Below are 27000 nucleotides of genomic sequence, written 5' to 3'. Positions count from 1 at the left end.
TTGAAAATGGCACATGAAGGGTGGGACCCTCGTACAGGGGCCCAGGAGCTTCAGGTGACCCCTCTGCATGGGAGGTGGGATCCACAGATCGTGGTATATCACCACACAGGAAAATCCCAGTGAGCATGGCGCCCCCTGCATGTCACCGGCAGCACAGGGGGCCGCTTTGCAGAATGAGGACCACCTACAACTCCTACACGAAGAGGAGGAGGAGGAGGAGGACCACTAATTCTATTCCTAGTTAGTGCATTAGAAATAAGAGACTGACGCCAGGTTTGTGTGACAATTGATTTATTCCTCCGCGGACGATGACGGTTTTGGGGTCTCGGCCTTAGGACGCATCCGATACTTTGGGCAGATAAATCCGCAGCTTCTCCAGCAGCTGCCCCGGCCAGAACGCGTTGTCATCAGTCACATGGAAGCTGTGCGGGAATCGGTGCCTCAGGGTGCTAGAAAATTAGGATAAATCATTAATATCACATGGGTGGGGGTCTGACACCCGGGACCCCCCTACTGATCAGCTCTCATAGGTGCTGGCAGGACGTACAGAGTGGAACAGCGCCGTACACTGTGTAGTGGCCACTCTCAGTACTGCAGCTCAGATCACATTCACTTCAATAGGATCTGAGCTGCAGTACCGGGAACGGCCACTACACAGGGTGTGGCACTGTGCTGTCCCAGCTCTGGGCACTGGGCACTGCAGCTGATCAGCAGAGGGGGGGTTCAGTGTAGGACCCCCAGCGATCAGAAATTAATCACCTCTCCTAAGGATATCACAGTATTGGACAACCCCTTTATCACTCTCCTGATATACTCTGTGCTGCTGAAACATGTTTCTTCAGCAGTATTACTATCACACTGTAATCTGTGCTGCAGACTTCCGCTGCTTCTATGTGACTTTCAGTGTGTGACCTCATCTCCTGAAATACTCTGTGCTTCTGGAAGATCCTTCTTCGCTCACTACCTAACTCTCAGTCTACGACTTCACATTAGATCAGTACAGTTTCTTCTAAAATACTCTGTGCTGCTAAGGATTCAGCTTTTAGTACATGTACTATTGTCACCTAGTAACTTCCCACAATTAGTGCACTCCTCTCCTGAAATACTCTGTGCTGCTAAAGATGATTGTTCCTGTTTACATCACCACACTTAGCTGCTTTTTCTTTTCCATCTTACCGACTCATTTCTTCGAATTGCTCGAAGGTCGTCCAACATTTCAGGGTTTCTGTCCCGACTTTCTTCTTGCCTCTGACTTTTCTCTTAACCCATTTGACATATTCTTCTGGAGGGTAAGGAGCTCCTCCACCTGGGATTCTGGAAGCTTCTTCCTCCTCGTTTTCGGACTTTGCAGTGAAGACTCGCCTGCAGTAATGTAATGTATGTACAGAGTGACTGCCCCAGCAGAATAATGAGTGCAGCTCTGGGGTATAATACAGGATGTAACTCAGGATCAGTAATGTAATGTATGTACATAGTGACTGCACCAGCAGAATAGTGAGTGCAGCTCTGGAGTATAATACAGGATGTAACTCAGGATCAGTAATGTAATGTATGTACACAGTGACTGCACCAGCAGAATAGTGAGTGCAGCTCTGGAGTATAATACAGGATGTAACTCAGGATCAGTAATGTAATGTATGAACAGTGACTGCACCAGCAGAATAGTGAGTGCAGCTCTGGAGTATAATACAGGATGTAACTCAGGATCAGTACAGGATCAGTAATGTAATGTATGTACACAGTGACTGCACCAGCAGAATAGTGAGTGCAACTCTGGAGTATAATACAGGATGTAACTCAGGATCAGTAATGTAATGTATGTACACAGTGACCGCACCAGCAGAATAGTGAGTGCAGCTCTGGAGTATAATACAGGATGTAACTCAGGATCAGTAATGTCTGTACACAGTGACTGCACCAGAATAGTGAGTGCAGCTCTGGAGTATAATACAGGATGTAACTCAGGATCAGTACAGGATCAGTAATGTAATGTATGTACACAGTGACTGCACCAGCAGAATAGTGAGTGCAGCTCTGGAGTATAATACAGGATGTAACTCAGGATCAGTAATGTAATGTATGTACACAGTGACTGCACCAGCAGAATAGTGAGTGCAGCTCTGGAGTATAATACAGGATGTAACTCAGGATCAGCAATGTAATGTATGTACACAGTGACTGCACCAGCAGAATAGTGAGTGCAGCTCTGGAGTATAATACAGGATGTAACTCAGGATCAGTAATGTCTGTACACAGTGACTGCACCAGAATAGTGAGTGCAGCTCTGGAGTATAATACAGGATGTAACTCAGGATCAGTACAGGATCAGTAATGTAATGTATGTACACAGTGACTGCACCAGCAGAATAGTGAGTGCAGCTCTGGAGTATAATACAGGATGTAACTCAGGATCAGTAATGTAATGTATGTACACAGTAACTGCACCAACAGAATAGTGAGTGCAGCTCTGGAGTATAATACAGGATGTAACTCAGGATCAGTACAGGATCAGTAATGTAATGTATGTACACAGTGACTGCACCAGCAGAATAGTGAGTGCAGCTCTGGAGTATAATACAGGATGTAACTCAGGATCAGTAATTTAATGTATGTACACAGTAACTGCACCAACAGAATAGTGAGTGCAGCTCTGGAGTATAATACAGGATGTAACTCAGGATCAGTACAGGATCAGTAATGTAATGTATGTACACAGTGACTGCACCAGCAGAATAGTGAGTGCAGCTCTGGAGGATAATAAAGGATGTAACTCAGGATCAGTACAGGATCAGTAATGTAATGTATGTACACAGTGACTGCACCAGAAGAATAGTGAGTGCAGCTCTGGAGTATAATACAGGATGTAACTCAGGATCAGTAATGTAATGTATGTACACAGTGACTGCACCAGCAGAATAGTGAGTGCAGCTCTGGAGTATAATACAGGATGTAACTCAGGATCAGTAATGTAATGTATGTACACAGTGACTGCACCTGCAGAATAGTGAGTGCTGCTCTGGAGCATGATACAGTATATTCGAAGAGTTTGGGGCCCCAGATTAGTTTGGCCTCTTTATTTCTTCTTATCGGGCAATGAGATCCTGGATACACCTTGCAATAAACCAATAACTTTGTGGAAGTCCATCTTGTCCATTACTCCTATAAGTAGGGCAGGTAGACACAAACAGTCATGGATGAAAGTGTTGGCACCTTGAAAGTGTTCCAGAAAATGAAGTATTGCTCCTAGAAATGATTGCTATTACACGTTTATTTCCTTTGTGTTTACTTGAACAACAGAAAAAAATAGAGAAAAAAGGCAAATTGGACATAATTTCACACAAAACCCCAAAAATAGGACGGACAAAATTGTTGCCCCCCTCCTTAATATTTGGTTGCGGCCTTTGGAATAAATACCTGCAATCAATCGCTTCCTATAACCATCAGCTTCTTCCTCCTCTCAGCCGGGATCTTGGACTCTTCTTACAATCGTCTCCAGGTCTCATATGTGAAGGCGTCTTCTCCCAACAGCAATTGTAAGATCTCTCCACAGGTGATCAATGGGATTTAGATCCGGACTGATTGCTGCCACTTCCGAACTCTCCAGCACTTTGTTTCCATCCATTTCTGGAGGCTTCTTGAAGTATCTCTGAGGTCATTGTCCAGCTTTTTGACACTGGGCACCACATTGTCACCCAAAATCCTCTGGTAAAATTCAGATTTCATGATGCCGTGTACACAGTCAAGGACCCCAGTGCCAGAGGCAGCAAAACAACCCCAAAACATCTGTGACCCTCCAACATATCTGACTGTAGGTACTGTGTTCTTTTCTTTGTAGGTTTCATTCTCTTTTCGGTAAACAGTAGATTGATGTGCTTTACCACAAAGCTCTATCTTGATCTCATCTATCCACAAGTCGCTTTCCCAAAAGGATTTTGGCTTACTCACTTACATTTTGGAAAACTGCAGTCTCACTGTTTTTATGTCTCTGTGTCAGCAGTGGGGTCCTCCTGGGTCTCCTGCCAGAGTGTTTCATTTCATTCATATGTGGACGGATAGTTGGTGCTGACACTGATGCACCCTGAGCTGCAGGACAGCTTGAATTTATTTGGAACTTGATTGGGGCTGCTTATCCACCATCCGGACTATTCTGCGCTGCAACCTTTCATCAAATTTTCTCTGTCGTCCACGTCCAGGGAGATTAGCTACATTGCCATGGGTTGTAAACTTCTTGATTATGTTGGGCACCATGGACAAAGGAACATCAATATCTCTGGAGATGGACTTGTAACCTTGCGATTGTTGATATTGTTCAACAATTTTGGTTCTCAAGTCCTCAGACAGTTCTCTTCTCCTCTTTCTGTTCTCCAAGATTAAGTCAACTTCTCCCCTTTGCATCTGGTTTCAGCTGTGATTTTCATATTGCCCACACTTGTTACTTGCCACAGGCGAGTGTGAACGAGCATTACATGCTGGAAACAAAGTCGTTTACCCACAATTTTGGAAAAGTGGCAATAATTTTGCCCAGCCCATTTTTGGAGTTTTGTGTGAAATTATGTCCAATTTGCCTTTTTTCTCTGTTTTTTTGTGTTATTCCAATCCACACAAAGGAAATAAACATGTGTATAACACATATGTGTAATTGCAATCATGTTCTGGGAGAAATACTTAATTTTCTGGAACAATTTCAAGGTGCCAACACTTTCGGCCATGACTGTATATCGCCCTTTTGTCACCAGGATGGGGTAGGATTTGAACCGCTAACATTAGGGGCCTATTGTTGTTTTCGGACCCCTGTTTAATGAGTTGTGCTATTCTCATAGCTTATTACCCGGACTCTGAAGACTTCTTCATTTTCTTTTCCGTTCTTGCCGCCTCTGGAGACTTCGCCCCATTATTCGCCCTTCTGGTCGTATCCTTGGACCTGAGCGCGGTCCCGGGCTGTCGGAGCTGCAGATGCTCTTTAGACTCACAGATCAGCTTATCCCCGGGGTGTAATAAAGCTGCACATGGGAAAAAATAGGATCTCAGACCCGCTGCAGTGCGAGGATGTGGGGATGAAGTCTGGGTGTCACCTTGTTCCAGCAGCGTCTCGGTGAGGGGCACCCCGTGGGCCTGGCACAGTTTTAGGATCTGGTAGTATTGCTGCAGACCCTGTCGTCTGAACTGCTTCACCTGCTCCGCTGCCTCCTCTCGCAGTGTAGAGGGCAGAGCGTGGGCATCGATGGCGGCATTACCGCTGCGCACCAGGCGGCACTGCTCCAGCCATTCTAATAGCCGGGTGTTGCTCTAAGGACAGAAGAAACAACATGTATAACTAGACTTACCATTCAGGAGCTTAGGAAAGATGGGTGACAACCCCAGGGTGAATGAGGATGTTGGGACTTGTAGTTCCTGCCATGTTTTTTTCCCTGTGGTTTCGTATCCGATGCCCACACCTTTGCTCTTCGTCTTCTTTCCCTGTAATTTTTCCCAATCTCCTCCATGTCCTCGTAGCTGAGGGGTCTCATCTCTTCAAGACTGATGGGGGGCACCTGTAAAAAGTGGGATTTGCTACTGTCGCTCGGTGCACTGGGGGCGGGACGTGATCTACATCTGGAATAAAATGAGCCATCGAGAGTTACAGAAACAGAAGCCTCGGGTCGAGCATAACCGGGGGGCAGGAAGCAGTGTGCTATATCTGCGGAGACAAAACAAAGGACGTATGAAAATAACATAGACCAGAGCGTCTGATCACGTGTGACCCTGGTACTGTACCGTGTGTCACCGGCCCGCCGGTCTGCCTCTCCGCTCTTGTATTTTTCCACCATAAATGGCGCCCGACTGAGAGCTCCTTGTAATTGATGTGATTTGGATGTTTGATGCCGAGTGAGACGACCAAATCATCAAACTGCAAGTCACTGATAGGTATCATAGCCTAGAAAAGATATACATAGTATAATACCGCCCCCTATGTACAAGAATATAACTACTATAATACTGGCCCCTATGTACAAGAATATAACTACTATAAACTGTCCCCTATGTACAAGAATATAACTACTATAATACTGCCCCCTATGTACAAGAATATAACTACTATAATACTGCCCCCTATGTACAAGAATATAACTACTATAATACTGCTCCTATGTACAAGAATATAACTACTATAATACTGCTCCTATGTACAAGAATATAACTACTATAATACTGCCCCTATGTACAAGAATATAACTACTATAATACTGCCCCCTTTGTACAAGAATATAATACTATAATATTGCCCCCTATGTACAAGAATATAACTACTATAATACTGCCCCGTATGTACAAGAATATAACTACTATAATACTGCTCCCTATGTGCAAGAATATAACTACTATAATACTGATCCTATGTCCAAAAATATGACTACTATAATACTGATCCTATGTACAAGAATATAACTACTATAATACTGCCCCCTATGTACAAGAATATAACTACTATAATACTGCCCCTATGTACAAGAATATAACTACTATATTGCTGCCCCCTATGTACACGAATAGAACAACTATAATACTGCCCCCTATGTACAAGAATAGAACTACTATAATACTGCCCGCTATGTACAAGAATAGAACTACTATAATACTGCCCCCTATGTACAAGAATATAACTACTATAATACTGCCCCCTATGTACAAGAATATAACTACTATAATACTGCCCCCTATGTACAAGAATATAACTACTATAATACTGCCCCCTATGTACAAAAATATAACTACTATAATACTGCTCCCTATGTACAAGAATATAACTACTATAATACTGCCCTCTATGAACAAGAATATAACTACTATAATACTGCCCCCTATGTACAAGAATGTAACTACTATAATACTGCCCCCTATGTACAAGAATATAACTACTAGAATACTGCCCCCTATGTACAAGTATATAACTACTATAATACTGCCCCCTGTGTACAAGAATATAACTACTATAATACTGCCCCCTATGTACAAGAATATAACTAACAACTATAATACTGCCCCCCTGTGTACAAGAATATAACTACTATAATATTGCCCCCCTGTGTACAAGAATATAACTAACTACTATAATACTGCCCCCTATGTACAAGAATATAACTACTATAATACTGCCCCCTATGTACAAGAATATAACTACTATAATACTGCCCCCCTGTGTACAAGAATATAACTAACTACTATAATACTGCCCCCTATGTACAAGAATATAACTACTATTATACTGCCCCCTATGTACAAGTATATAACTACTATAATACTGCCCCTATGTACAGGAATATAACTACTATAATACTGCTCCCTATGTACAAGAATATAACTACTATAATACTGCCCCCTATGTACATGAATATAACTACTATAATACTGCTCCTATATACAAGAATATAACTACTATAATACAGCTCCTATGTACAAGAATATAACTAGTATAATACTGCTTCCTATGTACAAGAATATAACTACTATAATACTGCCCCCTATGTACAAGAATATAACTACTATAATACTGCCCCCTATGTACAAGAATGTAACTACTATAATACTGCCCCTATGTACAAGAATATAACTACTATAATACTGCCCCCTATGTACAAGTATATAACTACTATAATACTGTTCCTATGTACAAGAATATAACTACTATAATACTGCTCCTATGTACAAGACTATATCTGCTATAATACTGCTCCTATGTACAAGAATATAACTACTATAATACTGCCCCTATGTACAAGAATATAACTACTATAATACTGCCCCTATGTACAAGAATATAACTACTATAATACTGCTTCCTATGTACAAGAATATAACTGCTATAATACTGCCCCCTATGTACAACAATATAACTACTATAATACTGCCCCTCTGTGTACAAGAATATAACTAACTACTATCATACTGCCCCCTATGTACAAAAATATAACTACTATTATACTGCCCCCTATGTACAAGTATAGAACTACTATAATACTGCCCCTATGTACAAGAATATAACTACTATAATACTGCTTCCTATGTACAAGAATATAACTGCTATAATACTGCCCCCTATGTACAACAATATAACTACTATAATACTGCCCCCTATGTACAACAATATAACTACTATAATACTGCCCCCTATGTACAAGTATATAACTACTATAATACTGCTCCTATGTACAAGAATATAACTACTATAATACTGCTTCCTATGTACAAGAATATAACTACTATAATACTGTCCCCTATGTACAAGAATATAACTACTATAATACTGCCCCCTATGTACAAGAATGTAACTACTATAATACTGCCCCTATGTACAAGAATATAACTACTATAATACTGCCCCCTATGTACAAGTATATAACTACTATAATACTGCCCCCTGTGTACAAGAATATAACTACTATAATACTGCCCCCTATGTACAAGAATATAACTAACAACTATAATACTGCCCCCCTGTGTACAAGAATATAACTACTATAATATTGCCCCCCTGTGTACAAGAATATAACTAACTACTATAATACTGCCCCCTATGCACAAGAATATAACTACTATAATACTGCCCCCTATGTACAAGAATATAACTACTATAATACTGCCCCCCTGTGTACAAGAATATAACTAACTACTATAATACTGCCCCCTATGTACAAGAATATAACTACTATTATACTGCCCCCTATGTACAAGTATATAACTACTATAATACTGCCCCTATGTACAGGAATATAACTACTATAATACTGCTCCCTATGTACAAGAATATAACTACTATAATACTGCCCCCTATGTACATGAATATAACTACTATAATACTGCTCCTATATACAAGAATATAACTACTATAATACAGCTCCTATGTACAAGAATATAACTAGTATAATACTGCTTCCTATGTACAAGAATATAACTACTATAATACTGCCCCCTATGTACAAGAATATAACTACTATAATACTGCCCCCTATGTACAAGAATGTAACTACTATAATACTGCCCCTATGTACAAGAATATAACTACTATAATACTGCCCCCTATGTACAAGTATATAACTACTATAATACTGTTCCTATGTACAAGAATATAACTACTATAATACTGCTCCTATGTACAAGACTATATCTGCTATAATACTGCTCCTATGTACAAGAATATAACTACTATAATACTGCCCCTATGTACAAGAATATAACTACTATAATACTGCCCCTATGTACAAGAATATAACTACTATAATACTGCTTCCTATGTACAAGAATATAACTGCTATAATACTGCCCCCTATGTACAACAATATAACTACTATAATACTGCCCCTCTGTGTACAAGAATATAACTAACTACTATCATACTGCCCCCTATGTACAAAAATATAACTACTATTATACTGCCCCCTATGTACAAGTATAGAACTACTATAATACTGCCCCTATGTACAAGAATATAACTACTATAATACTGCTTCCTATGTACAAGAATATAACTGCTATAATACTGCCCCCTATGTACAACAATATAACTACTATAATACTGCCCCCTATGTACAACAATATAACTACTATAATACTGCCCCCTATGTACAAGTATATAACTACTATAATACTGCTCCTATGTACAAGAATATAACTACTATAATACTGCTTCCTATGTACAAGAATATAACTACTATAATACTGTCCCCTATGTACAAGAATATAACTACTATAATACTGCCCCCTATGTACAAGAATGTAACTACTATAATACTGCCCCTATGTACAAGAATATAACTACTATAATACTGCCCCCTATGTACAAGAATATAACTACTATAATACTGCCCCCTATGTACAAGAATATATCTACTATAATACTGCCCCCTATGTACAAGAATATAACTAACAACTATAATACTGCCCCCCTGTGTACAAGAATATAACTACTATAATACTGCCCCTCTGTGTACAAGAATATAACTAACTACTATCATACTGCCCCCTATGTACAAAAATATAACTACTATTATACTGCCCCCTATGTACAAGTATATAACTACTATAATACTGCCCCTATGTACAGGAATATAACTACTATAATACTGCTCCCTATGTACAAGAATATAACTACTATAATACTGCTCCTATGTACAAGAATATAACTACTATAATACTGCCCCCTATGTACAAGAATATAACTACTATAATACTGCCCCCTATGTACAAGAATATAACTACTATAATACTGCCCCCTATGTACAAGAATATAACTACTATAATACTGCCCCCTATGTACAAGAATATAACTACTATAATACTGCTCCCTATGTACAAGAATATAACTACTATAATACTAACCCCCTATGTACAAGAATATAACTACTATAATACTGCCCCCTATGTAGCAGATATAACTACTATAATACTGCCCCCTATGTACAAGAATATAACTACTATAATACTGCCCCCTATGTACAAGAATATAACTACTATAATACTGCTCCCTATGTACAAGAATATAACTACTATAATACTAACCCCCTATGTACAAGAATATAACTACTATAATACTGCCCCCTATGTAGCAGATATAACTACTATAATAATGCCCCCTATGTACAAGAATATAACTAAACACTATAATACTGCCCCCCCTGTGTACAAGAATATAACTACTATAATACTGCCCCCCTGTGTACAAGAATATAACTAACTACTATAATACTGCCCCCTATGTACAAGAATATAACTACTATTATACTGCCCCCTATGTACAAGTATATGACTACTATAATACTGCCCCTATGTACAGGAATATAACTACTATAATACTGCTCCTATGTACAAGAATATACTATAATACTGCTCCCTATGTACAAGAATATAACTACTATAATACTGCTCCTATGTACAGGAATATAACTACTATAATACTGCTCCTATGTACAAGAATATAACTACTATAATACTGCCCCCTATGTACAAGAATATAACTACTATTATACTGCCCCCTATGTACAAGTATATAACTACTATAATACTGCCCCTATGTACAGGAATATAACTACTATAATACTGCTCCTATGTACAAGAATATAACTACTATAATACTGCTCCTATGTACAAGACTATATCTGCTATAATACTGCTCCTATGTACAAGAATATAACTACTATAATACTGCTCCCTATGTACAACAATATAACTACTATAATACTGCTCCTATGTACAAGAATATAACTACTATAATACTGCCCCTATGTACAAGAATATAACTACTATAATACTGCTTCCTATGTACAAGAATATAACTGCTATAATACTGCCCCCTATGTACAACAATATAACTACTATAATACTGCCCCTCTGTGTACAAGAATATAACTAACTACTATCATACTGCCCCCTATGTACAAAAATATAACTACTATTATACTGCCCCCTATGTACAAGTATATAACTACTATAATACTGCCCCTATGTACAAGAATATAACTACTATAATACTGCTTCCTATGTACAAGAATATAACTGCTATAATACTGCCCCCTATGTACAATATAACTACTATAATACTGCTCCTATGTACAAGAATATAACTACTATAATACTGCTTCCTATGTACAAGAATATAACTACTATAATACTGCACCTATGTACAAGAATATAACTACTATAATACTGCCCCCTATGTACAAGAATATAACTACTATAATACTGCCCCCTATGTACAAGAATGTAACTACTATAATACTGCCCCTATGTACAAGAATATAACTACTATAATACTGCCCCCTATGTACAAGAATATAACTACTATAATACTGCCCCCTATGTACAAGAATATATCTACTATAATACTGCCCCCTATGTACAAGAATATAACTAACAACTATAATACTGCCCCCCTGTGTACAAGAATATAACTACTATAATACTGCCCCTCTGTGTACAAGAATATAACTAACTACTATCATACTGCCCCCTATGTACAAAAATATAACTACTATTATACTGCCCCCTATGTACAAGTATATAACTACTATAATACTGCCCCTATGTACAGGAATATAACCACTATAATACTGCTCCCTATGTACAAGAATATAACTACTATAATACTGCTCCTATGTACAAGAATATAACTACTATAATACTGCCCCCTATGTACAAGAATATAATTACTATAATACTGCCCCCTATGTACAAGAATATAACTACTATAATACTGCCCCCTATGTACAAGAATATAACTACTATAATACTGCTCCCTATGTACAAGAATATAACTACTATAATACTAACCCCCTATGTACAAGAATATAACTACTATAATACTGCCCCCTATGTAGCAGATATAACTACTATAATACTGCCCCCTATGTACAAGAATATAACTACTATAATACTGCCCCCTATGTACAAGAATATAACTACTATAATACTGCTCCCTATGTACAAGAATATAACTACTATAATACTAACCCCCTATGTACAAGAATATAACTACTATAATACTGCCCCCTATGTAGCAGATATAACTACTATAATAATGCCCCCTATGTACAAGAATATAACTAACTACTATAATACTGCCCCCCTGTGTACAAGAATATAACTACTATAATACTGCCCCCCTGTGTACAAGAATATAACTAACTACTATAATACTGCCCCCTATGTACAAGAATATAACTACTATTATACTGCCCCCTATGTACAAGTATATAACTACTATAATACTGCCCCTATGTACAGGAATATAACTACTATAATACTGCTCCTATGTACAAGAATATACTATAATACTGCTCCCTATGTACAAGAATATAACTACTATAATACTGCTCCTATGTACAGGAATATAACTACTATAATACTGCTCCTATGTAGAAGAATATAACTACAATAATACTGCCCCCTATGTACAAGAATATAACTACTATTATACTGCCCCCTATGTACAAGTATATAACTACTATAATACTGCCCCTATGTACAGGAATATAACTACTATAATACTGCTCCTATGTACAAGAATATAACTACTATAATACTGCTCCCTATGTACAAGAATATAACTACTATAATACTGCTCCCATGTACAAGAATATAACTACTATAATACTGCTCCTATATACAAGAATATAACTACTATAATACTGCTCCTATGTACAAGAATATAACTACTATAATACTGCTCCTATATACAAGAATATAACTACTATAATACTGCTCCTATGTACAAGAATATAACTACTATAATACTGCTCCTATGTACAAGAATATAACTACTATAATACTGCCCCCTATGTAGCAGATATGACTACTATAATACTGCTCCTATGTACAAGAATATAACTACTATAATACTGCCCCCTATGTAGCAGATATCATACTGCCCCCTATGTAGCAGATATCACTACTATAATACTGCCCCCTATGTACAAGAATATAACTACTATAATACTGCTCCTATGTACAAGAATATGACTACTATAATACTACCCCCTATGTACAAGAATATAACTACTATAATACTGCCCCCTATGTACAAGAATATAACTACTATAATACTGCCCCTATGTACAAGAATATAACTACTATAATACTGCCCCTATGTACAAGAATATAACTACTATAATACTGCCCCCTATGTAGCAGATATAACTTCTATAATACTGCCCCCTATGTACAAGACTATAACTACTATAATACTGCCCCCTATGTACAAGAATATAACTACTATAATACTGCCCCCTATGTAGCAGATATAGCTTCTATAATACTGCCCCCTATGTACAAGAATATAACTACTATAATACTGCCCCCTTTGTACAAGAATATAACTACTATAATACTGCCCCCTATGTACAAGAATATAACTACTATAATACTGCCCCCTATGTAGCAGATATAACTTCTATAATACTGCCCCCTATGTACAAGAATATAACTACAATACTGCTCCCTATGTACAAGAATATAACTACTATAATACTGCCCCCTATGTACATGAATATAACTAGTATAATACTGCTCCTATATACAAGAATATAATTACTATAATACTGCTCCTATGTACAAGAATATAACTACTATAATACTGCCCCCTATATACAAGAATATAACTACTATAATATTGCCCCTATGTGAAAGAATATAACTACTATAATACTACTCCTATGTACAAGAATATAACTACTATAATACTGCCCCCTATGTAGTAGATTTAACTACTATAATACTGCCCCTATGTACAAGAATATAACTACTATAATACTGCCCCTATGTACAAGAATATAACTACTATAATACTGCCCCTATGTACAAGAATATAACTACTATAATACTGCCCCCTATGTAGCAGATATAACTTCTATAATACTGCCCCCTATGTACAAGAATATAACTACTATAATACTGCCCCCTATGTACAAGAATATAATTACTATAATACTGCCCCCTATGTAGCAGATATAACTTCTATAATACTGCCCCCTATGTACAAGAATATAACTACTATAATACTGCCCCCTATGTACAAGAATATAACTACTATAATACTGCCCCCTATGTACAAGAATATAACTACTATAATACTGCCCCCTATGTAGCAGATATAACTTCTATAATACTGCCCCCTATGTACAAGAATATAACTACTATAATACTGCTCCCTATGTACAAGAATATAACTACTATAATACTGCCCCCTATGTACAAGAATATAACTACTATAATACTGCCCCCTATGTACAAGAATATAACTACTATAATACTGCTCCTATGTACAAGAATATAACTACTATAATACTGCCCCCTATGTACAAGAATATAACTACTATAATACTGCTTCTATGTACAAGAATATAACTACTATAATACTGCCCTTATGTACAAGAATATAACTACTATAATACTGCTCCTATGTACAAGAATATAACTACTATAATACTGCTCCTATGTACAAGAATATAACTACTATAATACTGCCCCTATGTACAAGAATATAACTACTATATTACTGCCCCCTATGTACAAGAATATAACTACTATAATACTGCTCCTATGTACAGGAATATAACTACTATAATACTGCCCCTACGTACAAGAATATAACTACTATAATACTGCCCTCTATGTACAAGAATATAACTACTATAATACTGCTCCTATGTACAAGATTATAACTACTATAATACTGCTCCTATGTACAGGAATATAACTACTATAATACTGCCCCTACGTACAAGAATATAACTACTATAATACTGCTCCTATGTACAAGAATATAACTACTATAATACTGCCCTCTATGTACAAGAATATAACTACTATAATACTGCTCCTATGTACAAGATTATAACTACTATAATACTGCTCCTATGTACAGGAATATAACTACTATAATACTGCCTCTACGTACAAGAATATAACTACTATAATACTGCTCCTATGTACAAGAATATAACTACTATAATACTGCCCCTATGTACAAGAATATAACTACTATAATACTGCTCCTATGTACAAGAATATAACTACTATAATACTGCCCCTATGTACAAGAATATAACTACTATAATACTGCTCCTATGTACAAGAATATAACTACTATAATACTGCTCCTATAGACAAGACTATAACTACTATAATACTGCTCCTATAGACAAGAATATAACTACTATAATACTGCTCCTATAGACAAGAATATAACTACTATAATACTGCTCCCTATGTACAAGAATATAACTACTATAATACTGCTCCCTATGTACAAGAATATAACTACTATAATATTGCTCCCCGATATACAAGAATATAACTAGTATAATACTGCCCCTATGTACAAGAATATAACTACTATAATACTGCTCCTATGTACAAGAATATAACTATAATACTGCCCCCTATGTAGTAGATATAACTACAGGACCACTCATGCACTTTGTACGGTGACATGATGAGTACAGTATGGACATATCTTCGTCACCTCTTTCCTCACAGACTTCAGGTCGTGACTGGAGATTTCCTTCTTTTTGCTCTTGTTCGTCTGGTTGTAGAGATCCACCAGGCGCAGCCGTCGTTGGTGCAGGTAGTAGTCCATTATTGCCAGGGCTTCAGGGCTGGGTTGATGGATGCTGGGGGTGATCCTGCTGCGCTGTGCGCTCTTTGACGCGCTGATTTCTTCACCCTACAGATTACATTAGAGAGGAGGGAAGTGATGAGAGATTATAACTCCCATCATCAGGAGGAGCGAGGGTTGCAGCTCTACCCTGGTGTAGTCCCTACACGATGGGTGTTGTAGTCCTCGGCTTGCTGTACTCACCACATCTTCAGTATCCTCCTTGGACGCCCGGCTTTCCGCCTGTCTCTCCACCATTTTTTTCCGGACGCGTTTCTCCAGATCCGTCAGCTCTGATTTTCCTTGCAGCCATTTTTTGACGTCCCCCATATTGTCCACTTGGGTCCTGAGATTCTTCCTTTCCAGTATCCAGTCTGACACGCTCCTCCCGGAGGGGCTCGGCTCCTCCGTCCCTCCCGTCCCATCACCTTGTGACTTGCGGAGGATCCTGGAGTCCACATCGGTCTCCCCCTTAATTTCTTGTCTCTCAGTTTCCAGTTTTTCCATTGGGGGAGCGAAGATTCGTCGGGTCCTTGACTTTGGTGGTCCGAATGTTCTGCAGGCCGCCCTGAAGAAGCGAGTCTGGGCCAGATCCCGCTCTTTCCACCTTGTCGGCCCATTATTGGGGGTCTGGTCTTGGAAAGAAACCTCTTTAGCCATCGTCCAGACTTGGACCGAGCACCATGGGTGACGGCTGCCTGGGGATGTCGGGACTTATGGCCGTCTGACAGTCGCAGCTCCTGAGACCACCGGTGACAAACAGAAAACGTAAGCAGAATTCTTGGACCTCATAACAAAAGTGTAAAGTGCTACTTTCCCCCTAAAAAAATGATTATGTGGCAGTCACCGTGCAGAACAGAACAGAGTACAAACTGGTAAAGAAAGGGAAGTGGGAGACGTATCACAGCCCTCAGACTGAAGTAGTGTACGGGCCCCCTACAGTGTGATGTCTGCACAGTGATTTCCCCCAATTTACCCCCACACACAGGATGAGGCCATCACAGTCCCCCCAAAACAGTAAGGTGATCCTACAGTGTCCCAATGCAGTGAAGTGCCTCCCAACACAATAGGATTCCCCCCATAGTATGATACCCTCACAGTTTCCCCAACACGGTAAGATGTCCCCACAATGCACCTCAACACAGTATGATGTCCTCACAGTGCACCCAACACAGTAAGATGCCCCCAGTACAGTAGGATGTCCCAAGAGAATGATTCCCCTACAGTGCTCCCAGCACAGTAAGATGCCCCCAACATAGAATTATTCCCCACACGGCCCCCAACACAGTAAGATGTCCCCACAGTGCACCCAACACAGTATGGTGTCCCCACAGTGCGCCTTAACACAGTAGGATACCCTCACAGTGCCCCCAACATAGTATGATTCCCCCACAGTGCCCCCAACATAGTATGATTCCCCCACAGTGCCCCAACACAGTATGATGTCCCCACAGTGCACTTCAACACAGTGTGATGTCCTCACAGTGAACCCAACACAGTAAGATGTCCCCAACACAGTAGGATGCCCCAACAGTGCCCTCCACATTGCCCCCAACAAAGTAAGATGCCCACACAGTGCAGCTAACATAGTATGATTCCTCCCACTGTCCCCAACACAGTAAGATGTCCACACAGTGCACCCCAACACAGGATGTAGGATGCCCCCACAGTGCCCCAACATAGTAAGATTCCCCCACAGTGACCCCCAACATAGTAGGAAGCACCCATAGTGACATTATGATGTCCTTGCAGTGTCACCAAAATGGTAAGATGACCCCACAATGTCCCCAACATAGTATGATTCCCCACAGTGCCCCCCAACACAGTATGATGTCCTCACAGTGCACCAAACACAATAAGATGCCCACCAACACAGTATGATGCCCCCACAGTGCTCCCCACACTCTACGATGCCCCTACAGTGACCACCAACACCATAAGATTTCCCCACAGTTCCCCCTAACACAGTAAGATTTCCCCACAGTGTACCTATCACAGTATAATGCCCCCACACTGACCTTAACCCAGTATGAGGCCCCCACCGCACCCCCAACACAGTATGATGCCCCCACACCTTATCTGCAGCGTAGGCCACCAGTGCCCGGGGCACAGTCACTATTTTGCGTTCCTTAATCCATGAACTCTTAGCGGTCCCACGAGCCCCTCATTCCCCAATTACTTGTGTTTTCAGAAAATGCAGATGTCATTATAATTTGCCTTTTCTCGTTATAATTATTTTCCATTTTTTACTGAAATCCGACAGAATTAAAATATAAAGTTACACATTGTTTTATATTTTTGTTACATTTTTTTTTTTTAATGTAACTATTTTCTTACCCTCGACCTAACCCCAACATTTTATGCCCCCCATAGAATTTAGCTCCTGGGTTTCCCCTCCCCCACCACCATCCTGACCTCAGAAATCAATGTCTCGACTGGATGCAACAGTAGCGAACAATCAGCTGTGAGCGGATTCTCATTCTGTAGAAGTAAACGATCTGCACAGAGCAGAGGAACCCACTGTGTACAGAGCGCCATGGTAACAGCCCCGCCCCCACTCACTGATTGGATAAGAGCCAAACTCTGCAGACCTAAGAGGGCCAACTGCAGAATGTCTCCGCTGCGCCGCCATGTTTGTGAAGCCTAAAACTGCAATCTACTGAGGGGTGAGACCATGCAAAAGTCAAACTACTAATTTTAACCCTTTCCAGCACTGCCAATTTTTAAGTTTTGCATTTTCGTTTTTCCTCCCTCTTCTTCCAGGATCCATAACTACTTTTTATTTTGACATTGTCGAATCAAACCTTGTTTTCTGTGCCCCGACCTGTGGTTTTCATTGGTATCATTTCAAGGTACAGACAATGTTTTGATCGCAATTTTTTATTTTATTGAAGCCGGTAATTCTAACGTTTTGATTTTTTTCTTTATTTATGAAGTTTAAAAAAAAAAAAAAAATGGGATAAATGAGTTAATATTTTGATAGATCGGATTCTAACGGACGTGACGATCCCAGATGTTTATTTTTCTTGGCTTTTTAATTTTAGATTTTAAAACTATGAAAAGTGGGTGATCTAAAAGTTTTCTTTAAAAAAAAAAAAAAAAATAATAAATGTATTTCAATTTTCCACTTTGGAGAAATAATGCAGCTTTAACCCCTTCATGACGTGGCAATTTCACGTTTTTTTCTCCCCTTCTTCCCAGAGCTATACCTTATTTTATTTTTCTATCAATATGGGCTTGTTTCTTGCGGGACGAGTTGTACTTTTGAATTACATAATTCATTTTACCATATAGTGCACTGGAAACGGGGGAACAAATTCCAATTGACTTGAAATTGCAAAAAAAAAGTGCAATTCCACAATTTTTTTTTCTTTGCCATGTTCAATATACGGTAAAACTGACCTGACAATAGGATTCTCCAGGTCAGTACGAGTATGCAGATACCAAACATGTATAGGTTTTTTTTTTTATTTTAGTTGTGAAAAAAAAGTCAGACATTTGTAAAAAAAAAATTAAAAAATTTTGCTTTTGTCGCCATTTTCCGAGACCCGTAACACTTTCAATTTTTGGGATCTGGGGTTAGGAGATGGCTTATTTTTTGCTCCCTGAGCTGACGTTTTTACGGATATCATTTTAGGGTAGATACAATGTATTGATCGCCTCCTATTGCATTTTATTGCAATGTTGTGGTGGGCAAGAAAACTTAATTTTGTTGCTTTTATTTTTTTCTCGTTAAGCCGTTTACTAATTGGACTAATTTACTTTAGATTTTGATAAATCCGACTTTAACGAATGCAGGGATACCGAATATGTGTATTTTTTTTATTGTATTATTTTTAACGAGGCAAAAGCAGGGTGATTTTAACTTTTGTGTTTTTTTTAAATATTTTTTAAAAAAATTTTTCCCCCACTTTTTACTGTATTCAGTAGTCCCCTGAGGGGACTTGAAGCTGCGATCATCTAATCGCTTGTGCTACACATAGCAGGGCTTCAGCACTGCAATGTGTAGCAAAAATCAACATCTCCTATGAACGTCGGCAACGGGCGGGCTTTCATAGGAAGATCGTAATGACAAGCACGGGGGTCTTCAGCAGAACCTTGGCTGTCATGACAACCCATCGGTGCTGCGTGATGACATAACAGGCGTGCTGCTGGGACCGTGGAACGACAGTCCCTCCCTCATATTAAATGCTGCTGTCAGAGATTGACAGCAGGATTTAACAGGTTAACAACTGCAGGTGGAGCACCACTCCACCCGCAGATGTTAGAGGCACATGATGGCCGATTAAATCAGCCATCATATGCTGGGAAAGATGCAGACGTGCAGGTAAATGTAAGTCATATGTTGTGAAGGGGTTAATGTATTATGAAAAAAAAAAAAAACACAAAAGTTTCAAATGGTATAAAACATTTATTGTACAAAAGGTTTTATTACAATTTAATATTTTACAGGTATAAAAGGTACAAAAGTTTATAAAAGTGACAGACGACATAATACGGGACGTAACACGAGAGATAATGGCGGCCGTATCTGTATAAAGCAGTCAGTCTAATCCGAGCGCGTCCTTGTTCTCCCACAGCCAGGAGTGATACGAGTTCAGCTTGTGATCCTCCGGACACACCTGGAAAAAAACACAGAATAAAACAGCCTATGGGGAGGGGGGATATAAAGGGAAGTAACAAAAAAAAAAAAAAAGTAAGATTGTAACAGTCCGGACGGACACATTGTATCAGGGAACCTTCAGGATCCGCACCTCTTTCCACTCGTTCACACAGAAAATTCGATACGAGTCGTTTCCGTATTTTCCGATTCCGTGAAGCTCGATGGGGTAGCGCCACTTCTTTATGAGATATTCATCTGCATTAAAAAACATAGAAATATAGGAATGATAAGTGCCCTCTCCCCCATGCAGACCCCATTATATCATGGCGGGGGAGCGGCTGTGCTCAGTTATACCCGAGAACCTGACGATGGTCTTCGCTCTGAGTTCGTAGAGTCCGAGCGGCTGCAGAAGTTCAGACATCTCCTTCCAGTCGGCTGCTCGCGCCACGTCCGGAGTCGGGTATTTCTCTAGGAAGCTCCACAGGACGGGGACGGCCATTTTTCCTATTAGGAGAGTACATTTGGTGACAGGTGATAAAGCAGCACCCACCGGAGGCTGTCACCCAGCTTTCCAGGGTTCCTGAGCGGCGGACTCACAGTGAAGTGAACAGGGGAAGAGAAGTGAAGAGCAGCAAATGTGACAAGTTCTCACCGGACGTCTTGTTCAGGAAAATGGTGGCGATGAGAAGCTTCCACGGATCGTGAAAGAGCGTTTCTTGAACTAAATTGAAGGGCGAGCGAGGAGGAGTCCATTTGGAGAAAACTTTACGCCGGGGCGGATCCATAGCTACAAGCGGAGGAAAGATAATCTACACATGATGCAGAATAGTAAAAACATAATTATTATTAGATAGGAAGATGTTCAGTGACGGGAAAACCACAAAAGTGATCAGTGCAATCAGTGACGAATCCTACACTTAGGTTACATAATATATCCAGTATTATACTCCAGAGCTGTACTCACTATTCTGCTGGTGCAGTCACTGTGTACATACATTACATTACTGATCTACATCCTGTATTATACTCCAGAGCTGCACTCACTATTCTGCTGGTGCAGTCACTGTGTACATACATTACATTACTGATCCTGTACTGATCCTGAGTTACATCCTGTATTATACTCCAGAGCTGCACTCACTATTCTGCTGGTGCAATCACTGTGTACATACATTACATTACTGATCCTGAGTTACATCCTGTATTATACTCCAGAGCTGCACTCACTATTCTGCTGGTGCAGTCACTGTGTACATACATTACATTACTGATCCTGAGTTACATCCTGTATTATACTCCAGAGCTGCACTCACTATTCTGCTGGTGCAGTCACTGTGTACATACATTACATTACTGATCCTGAGTTACATCCTGTATTATACTCCAGAGCTGCACTCACTATTCTGCTGGTGCAGTCACTGTGTACATACATTACATTACTGATCCTGTACTGATCCTGAGTTACATCTGTATTATACTCCAGAGCTGCACTCACTATTCTGCTGGTGCAGTCACTGTGTACATACATTACATTACTGATCCTGAGTTATATCCTGTATTATACTCCAGAGCTGCACTCACTATTCTGCTGGTGCAGTCACTGTGTACATACATTACATTACTGATCCTGAGTTACATCCTGTATTATACTCCAGAGCGGCACTCACTATTCTGCTGGTGCAGACACTATGTACATACATTACTTATCCTGTACTGATCCTGAGTTACATCTTGCATTACACTCCAGAGCTGCACTCACTATTCTGCTGGTGCAATCTCTTTTCCATTATCGTACATATTATGCTGAATTTTATTACACATAACATTATAAATATATTATACACACACACATTATATACAATTCATATATATACACAGAGTTGAAATCAGAACAGACCTTCACGTAAGGCTTTCTTGGAGAAGTACGGGCTGGTCTTCCTCTTCTCCACCTGTGATCTTGGGATGGGATCTGAGTCGCTGTTATCCTGGTGGGAATCACTTGTCGTTCCCTCCTGCTCAGTGTCAGTCGGCAGCTGTAAAGCACAGGACACGGACTGGTCGTGTGTTTCTTCCGACACACCAGTCTGTCTCCGGTCCATGGACCCATCCATCTTTTCAGAGCCAACAGGCGATGATAATTGGGGGTCATTCATCAAATCCCCTCCACGTTCCTTGTTTCTTTTCCTTGAATTAACCCTTTGATTGCATTTCTTTTGTTGTATCCGAGCCTCCTGCTTAGATGCCGAACGCTTCCTTGGTCTGTTTATCCCTTTTTCCGATGCCCTCCTGACACTTCTTACTCTTTTCTTGTCACCATCTTTCTTCACGTTGACTTGTATTTCATCCACGGTGAAGTTATTGTGTTCAGTGTCCTGCGCCGTCCTGGTATTGGGTGAAGTCTCGGTTCCATGATCACTGACCGCTGCTCCTTCCTCTTTGTCCTTTCCTGCAGCTCCATCCCTCTTGGCCGCCCTCTGCTTTTCACACTTTGTGAATTGCTTCGGCTGTGAAGCTGAGAAATCAAAGTCTTCTATCTTCATCTTGATGCGATTGACGTGGAGATATTTTACCAGGGCACATTTCGATCGGAGTTTGGTCCCCTGGGGGCTGGGGAAATAGGAAATAACGTATTTTTGTGCAATAGAATAATATTCCTGAAAGTAGTGGTTATAGTTTTAACAAACTTTGCATTAATCAAAGAAATCTAGTCCTTTCTCCACTTATGAGCCTCTTCTAGTTCTTCCCCACATCCTGAACTCATTATTCACTCTGCTGATATATGACCAAGACAGACTGCCAGCTCACTGAGGAATCAGATTACAGCTGAATGTTGAAGCCAATGGAGGGAGGAAAGAAAGAGCAAAAGATAGGCACTCTGACCTGTGCTGCAGCTTTTTAGTACATGTTTTATCACAATCCAGAGCTGGATTCACATCTACACTGCTGATTTCCACACTCTGGGGCCTCACAGTCTGGGTGCACAGCAGCTGTGCGTTGCCTGTTGTATGGGACTGACCTTACAAATAATACATCGTATTTTCCAGCTGTTTTTCCGGACTGCCTCTGGGTTATGACTTTTCTCCAGCCCTCGGGAATTGTATACGGGACACCCGGACCGGAATCTCCATTATTGTCATCGCCGGGCCTTTCTCTGTCAGTGCAGGTATTCACTTTAGCATCTTGCAAGTGGAGAACTTCAGAATCCGCATGATCTTTATCTGGTTTGCTGGAAAAAAAATAGCAAAAAAAGTAAACTGAGCGCGGAGAAATTCAGAAGAGGGTAAAGTTTATGCTCCTATCGTTCCCCCATCTCAAGAGGGAATCAACCTCTGGAACCAAAGAAACTAAAGGAATACGGCCCTGAAATGGAGATGTGTCCTCCTTTATTGTTTCCTCCTGCACAGCGGCACCCTGGAGACTCCGTGTGTAGGGATCTGCAGCATATTAAAGGGAATGGACACCTCTGGAGGTATTTATTTTTTTACTATAGTGCATGTATTTTTATTTTTGCAGCTGGGTTTCACTAAAGAATTTTCACCATTTAGCATTTATAAACTCTTTCTTTACATCTATTTTGCTGTCTGCCAAATGAGTTAACTAAGAATCCATTAGCGAGTAAACATCGAAGTGGAGTTTGTATCTAATTTATCTGTCTCTTCGTGAACTCCCCAAAATTGAATTATGAACACGTCAAACTTTCATGTGATCATAAATTAGCTGAGAAGAGCTCAGAGACAGATATGAGAGTTTTAAACTCCCCACCAGAATGAGCTTACTGATGGATTCTCAGTTAAATCATTCTGCAGCCAACAACAGACAGTGCCCCAAAGAAGCTATAGAAGTCAAACAGTGCAACATTGTTAATGAAAACCAATAGTATTCATTATTTTTAGCCCAAAATACATGCAATTAAGTAAAAAAAAAAAGCAATTTAAGACATCCTTATTCTTTATGTGAATAGGGGTGACTGGTGGCTGGGAGCGCTGCTGATCAGGGAAAACATACACGGGGACGCAGCGTGAAACCAGGCCTGCAGCCCCTTCACTCTAGATTGGTGGTGGTCCCAGAGGTCGGAGCCCCAGACTCAATGATATAATTACCAATCTCTGAGGTTGATAAGTGTTGGAGACCCCAATGTGTATCAACTAATAGGGCACAGGGGAAAGCGATACACTTGGCTTCTCAGTTCTCCAGTGTAGATCAAGATCTCTGTTTGCAGTCAGTGAGTGGAAACCGCCTGCTCGTACTTCTCACAGCTGAAGGTTTGTTACAATTGGAGCTGAACAGTCCGGGCTGCAGAATAAACACCATCTGCACAGATCTTCCTCCTCCCTGATGCTTTGTTGCACCTTTCCTGCACTCAGACATTTTATCAGTTTGTAATTCGGACCCCACAATGTCTCGGTGCAGCAAAGTATCAGGAAGGAGGGAGATCGGTGCTGACGGACTCGTGATCACCCCACAGATGATTGTTTATATTGGACACAAAGGAACAAACCCTCAGCTGCGAAAAGCATAACATTGCCACAGGATGTAAACAAGAGACGTCTGTCACTGACAGCAAGCAGAGATATTCACTGGAAGGGAAAATAATCAGTAAGAAAGTTGTATCTGACAATTACTGAGGATCACTTAGATCAGACTGGGGCACCATTACTCCTAATCACAGGACTTTCTTAGTATTTATGTTTTCATTTTATTTCCACTTTGTGCACAAATATTGAAAATGACACTGCAACATAAAACTGACTGCACCTCGTCCTCATCCTGGCCATCTGATCGCTAGCAGCGCCTCCTCCCTGCTATTAATCGTTCTTGACGAGCAGCAGTGAGAAGCAGCTTATAGTCACCTGTCCTGGATGGTAGCGTCTAGTTTGGAGTTGATTTCTTGAGGGGGAGGAGTGATATCATGAAATCATGACGTCACCGGAAGGGGCGGAGCCTTCTCAGCCCAGTGGAAATTAGCAGTGCAGCCGCAGCAGTGCGCATGTTGTGCGGGGACGGGAGGACTGGTGATGAGGAGCTCCTGTAGTTGTTTCTGTAGTTGCTCCTGAGTTGTGCTGTGGAGAGGACTCCAGGACTCTGCTGAGGTTCCTGTACTGAGTTGTGTAACAACCTGTGCTCTGGCGAGGACTCTGCTCAGGAACTCGTGTTTTGCTGTGAGGACTGATGCGGATCCGGAGTGGACTGAGGTGGGGAGAACTGACCATGTGAATAAATGTTGTAGAGGCCTCCAGGGGGCTGCGTGGCTGGTGTGAGGGGGCATGGGGTATGTAGAGGGGCGTCCAGGGGGCTGTGTGGCTGGTGTGAGGGGGCATGGGGTATGTAGAGGGGCGTCCAGGGGGCTGTGTGGCTGGTGTGAGGGGGCATGGGTCATGTAGAGGGGCTTCCAGAGGGCTGCGTGGCTGGTGTGAGGAGGCATGGGGTATGTAGAGGGGCGTCCAGGGGGCTGCGTGGCTGGTGTGAGGGGGCATGGGTCATGTAGAGGGGCGTCCAGAGGGCTGCGTGGCTGGTGTGAGGAGGCATGGGGTATGTAGAGGGGCGTCCAGGGGGCTGCGTGGCTGGTGTGAGGGGGCATGGGTCATGTAGAGGGGCGTCCAGGGGGCTGCGTGGCTGGTGTGAGGGGGCATGGGGCATCCAGGGGGCTGCGTGGCTGGTGTGAGGGGGCATGGGTCATGTAGAGTGGCGTCCAGGGGGCTGCGTGGCTGGTGTGAGGGGGCATGGGTCATGTAGAGGGGCGTCCAGGGGGCTGCGTGGCTGGTGTGAGGGGGCATGGGTCATGTAGAGGGGAGTCCAGGGGGCTGCGTGGCTGGTGTGAGGGGGCATGGGTCATGTAGAGGGGAGTCCAGGGGGCTGCGTGGCTGGTGTGAGGGGGCATGGGTCATGTAGAGGGGCGTCCAGGGGGCTGCGTGGCTGGTGTGAGGGGGCATGGGTCATGTAGAGGGGCGTCCAGGGGGCTGCGTGGTTGGTGTGAGGGCGCATGGGTCATGTAGAGGGGCGTCCAGGGGGCTGCGTGGTTGGTGTGAGGGCGCATGGGTCATGTAGAGGGGCGTCCAGGGGGCTGCGTGGCTGGCGTGAGGGGGCATGGGGCATGTAGGGGGGTGTCCAGGGGGCTGCGTGGCTGGCGTGAGGGGGCATGGGGCATGTAGAGGGGCGTCCAGGGGGCTGCGTGGCTGGCGTGAGGGGGCATGGGGCATGTAGAGGGGCGTCCAGGGGGCTGCGTGGCTGGCGTGAGGGGGCATGGGGCATGTAGAGGGGCGTCCAGGGGGCTGCG

The 27000-nt window shown here is 41.3% G+C and overlaps 2 protein-coding genes across 3 annotated transcripts in view; both read right to left on the bottom strand.

Annotated features, from left to right (window-relative positions):
* Positions 1–331: 331 nt before the first annotated feature.
* EFCAB12 (EF-hand calcium binding domain 12) lies at positions 332–18706 on the bottom strand. Its single transcript, XM_073645008.1, has 9 exons — positions 18539–18706; positions 16328–16863; positions 15992–16192; positions 5755–5914; positions 5436–5677; positions 5073–5286; positions 4829–5000; positions 1177–1362; positions 332–449 (listed from the first exon to the last, which is right to left on the bottom strand). Exons 2-9 carry the CDS (start codon positions 16781–16783, stop codon positions 332–334), a joined length of 1749 nt encoding a protein of 582 aa, XP_073501109.1. The 5' UTR covers positions 16784–16863; positions 18539–18706.
* A 1879-nt stretch (positions 18707–20585) lies between these two features.
* The window catches only part of MBD4 (methyl-CpG binding domain 4, DNA glycosylase), a 56479-nt gene continuing 50064 nt past the window's right edge, over positions 20586–27000 (bottom strand). Inside the window, exons 1-7 of one of the 2 annotated variants that reach the window (XM_073645010.1) lie at positions 25482–25602; positions 23743–23952; positions 22624–23333; positions 21379–21513; positions 21081–21230; positions 20878–20981; positions 20586–20745 (exon numbers count right to left, since the gene is read on the bottom strand). In XM_073645010.1, coding sequence (XP_073501111.1) covers positions 20668–20745; positions 20878–20981; positions 21081–21230; positions 21379–21513; positions 22624–23333; positions 23743–23952; positions 25482–25501 — 1407 coding nt within the window. In that variant the 5' untranslated portion in view covers positions 25502–25602 and the 3' untranslated portion in view covers positions 20586–20667. Of the gene's footprint in view, positions 20746–20877; positions 20982–21080; positions 21231–21378; positions 21514–22623; positions 23334–23742; positions 23956–25481; positions 25603–27000 lie in introns of those variants that run through there. The other variant, XM_073645009.1, reaches the window with a different exon arrangement.

The sequence above is a fragment of the Phyllobates terribilis genome, unplaced genomic scaffold (assembly GCF_046119375.1).
Source record: "Phyllobates terribilis strain yellow unplaced genomic scaffold, ASM4611937v1 Scaffold_8__6_contigs__length_399053987, whole genome shotgun sequence".
Taxonomy (NCBI): Eukaryota; Metazoa; Chordata; class Amphibia; order Anura; family Dendrobatidae; genus Phyllobates; species Phyllobates terribilis.
This window is presented reverse-complemented; position numbering and strand designations above follow the sequence as displayed.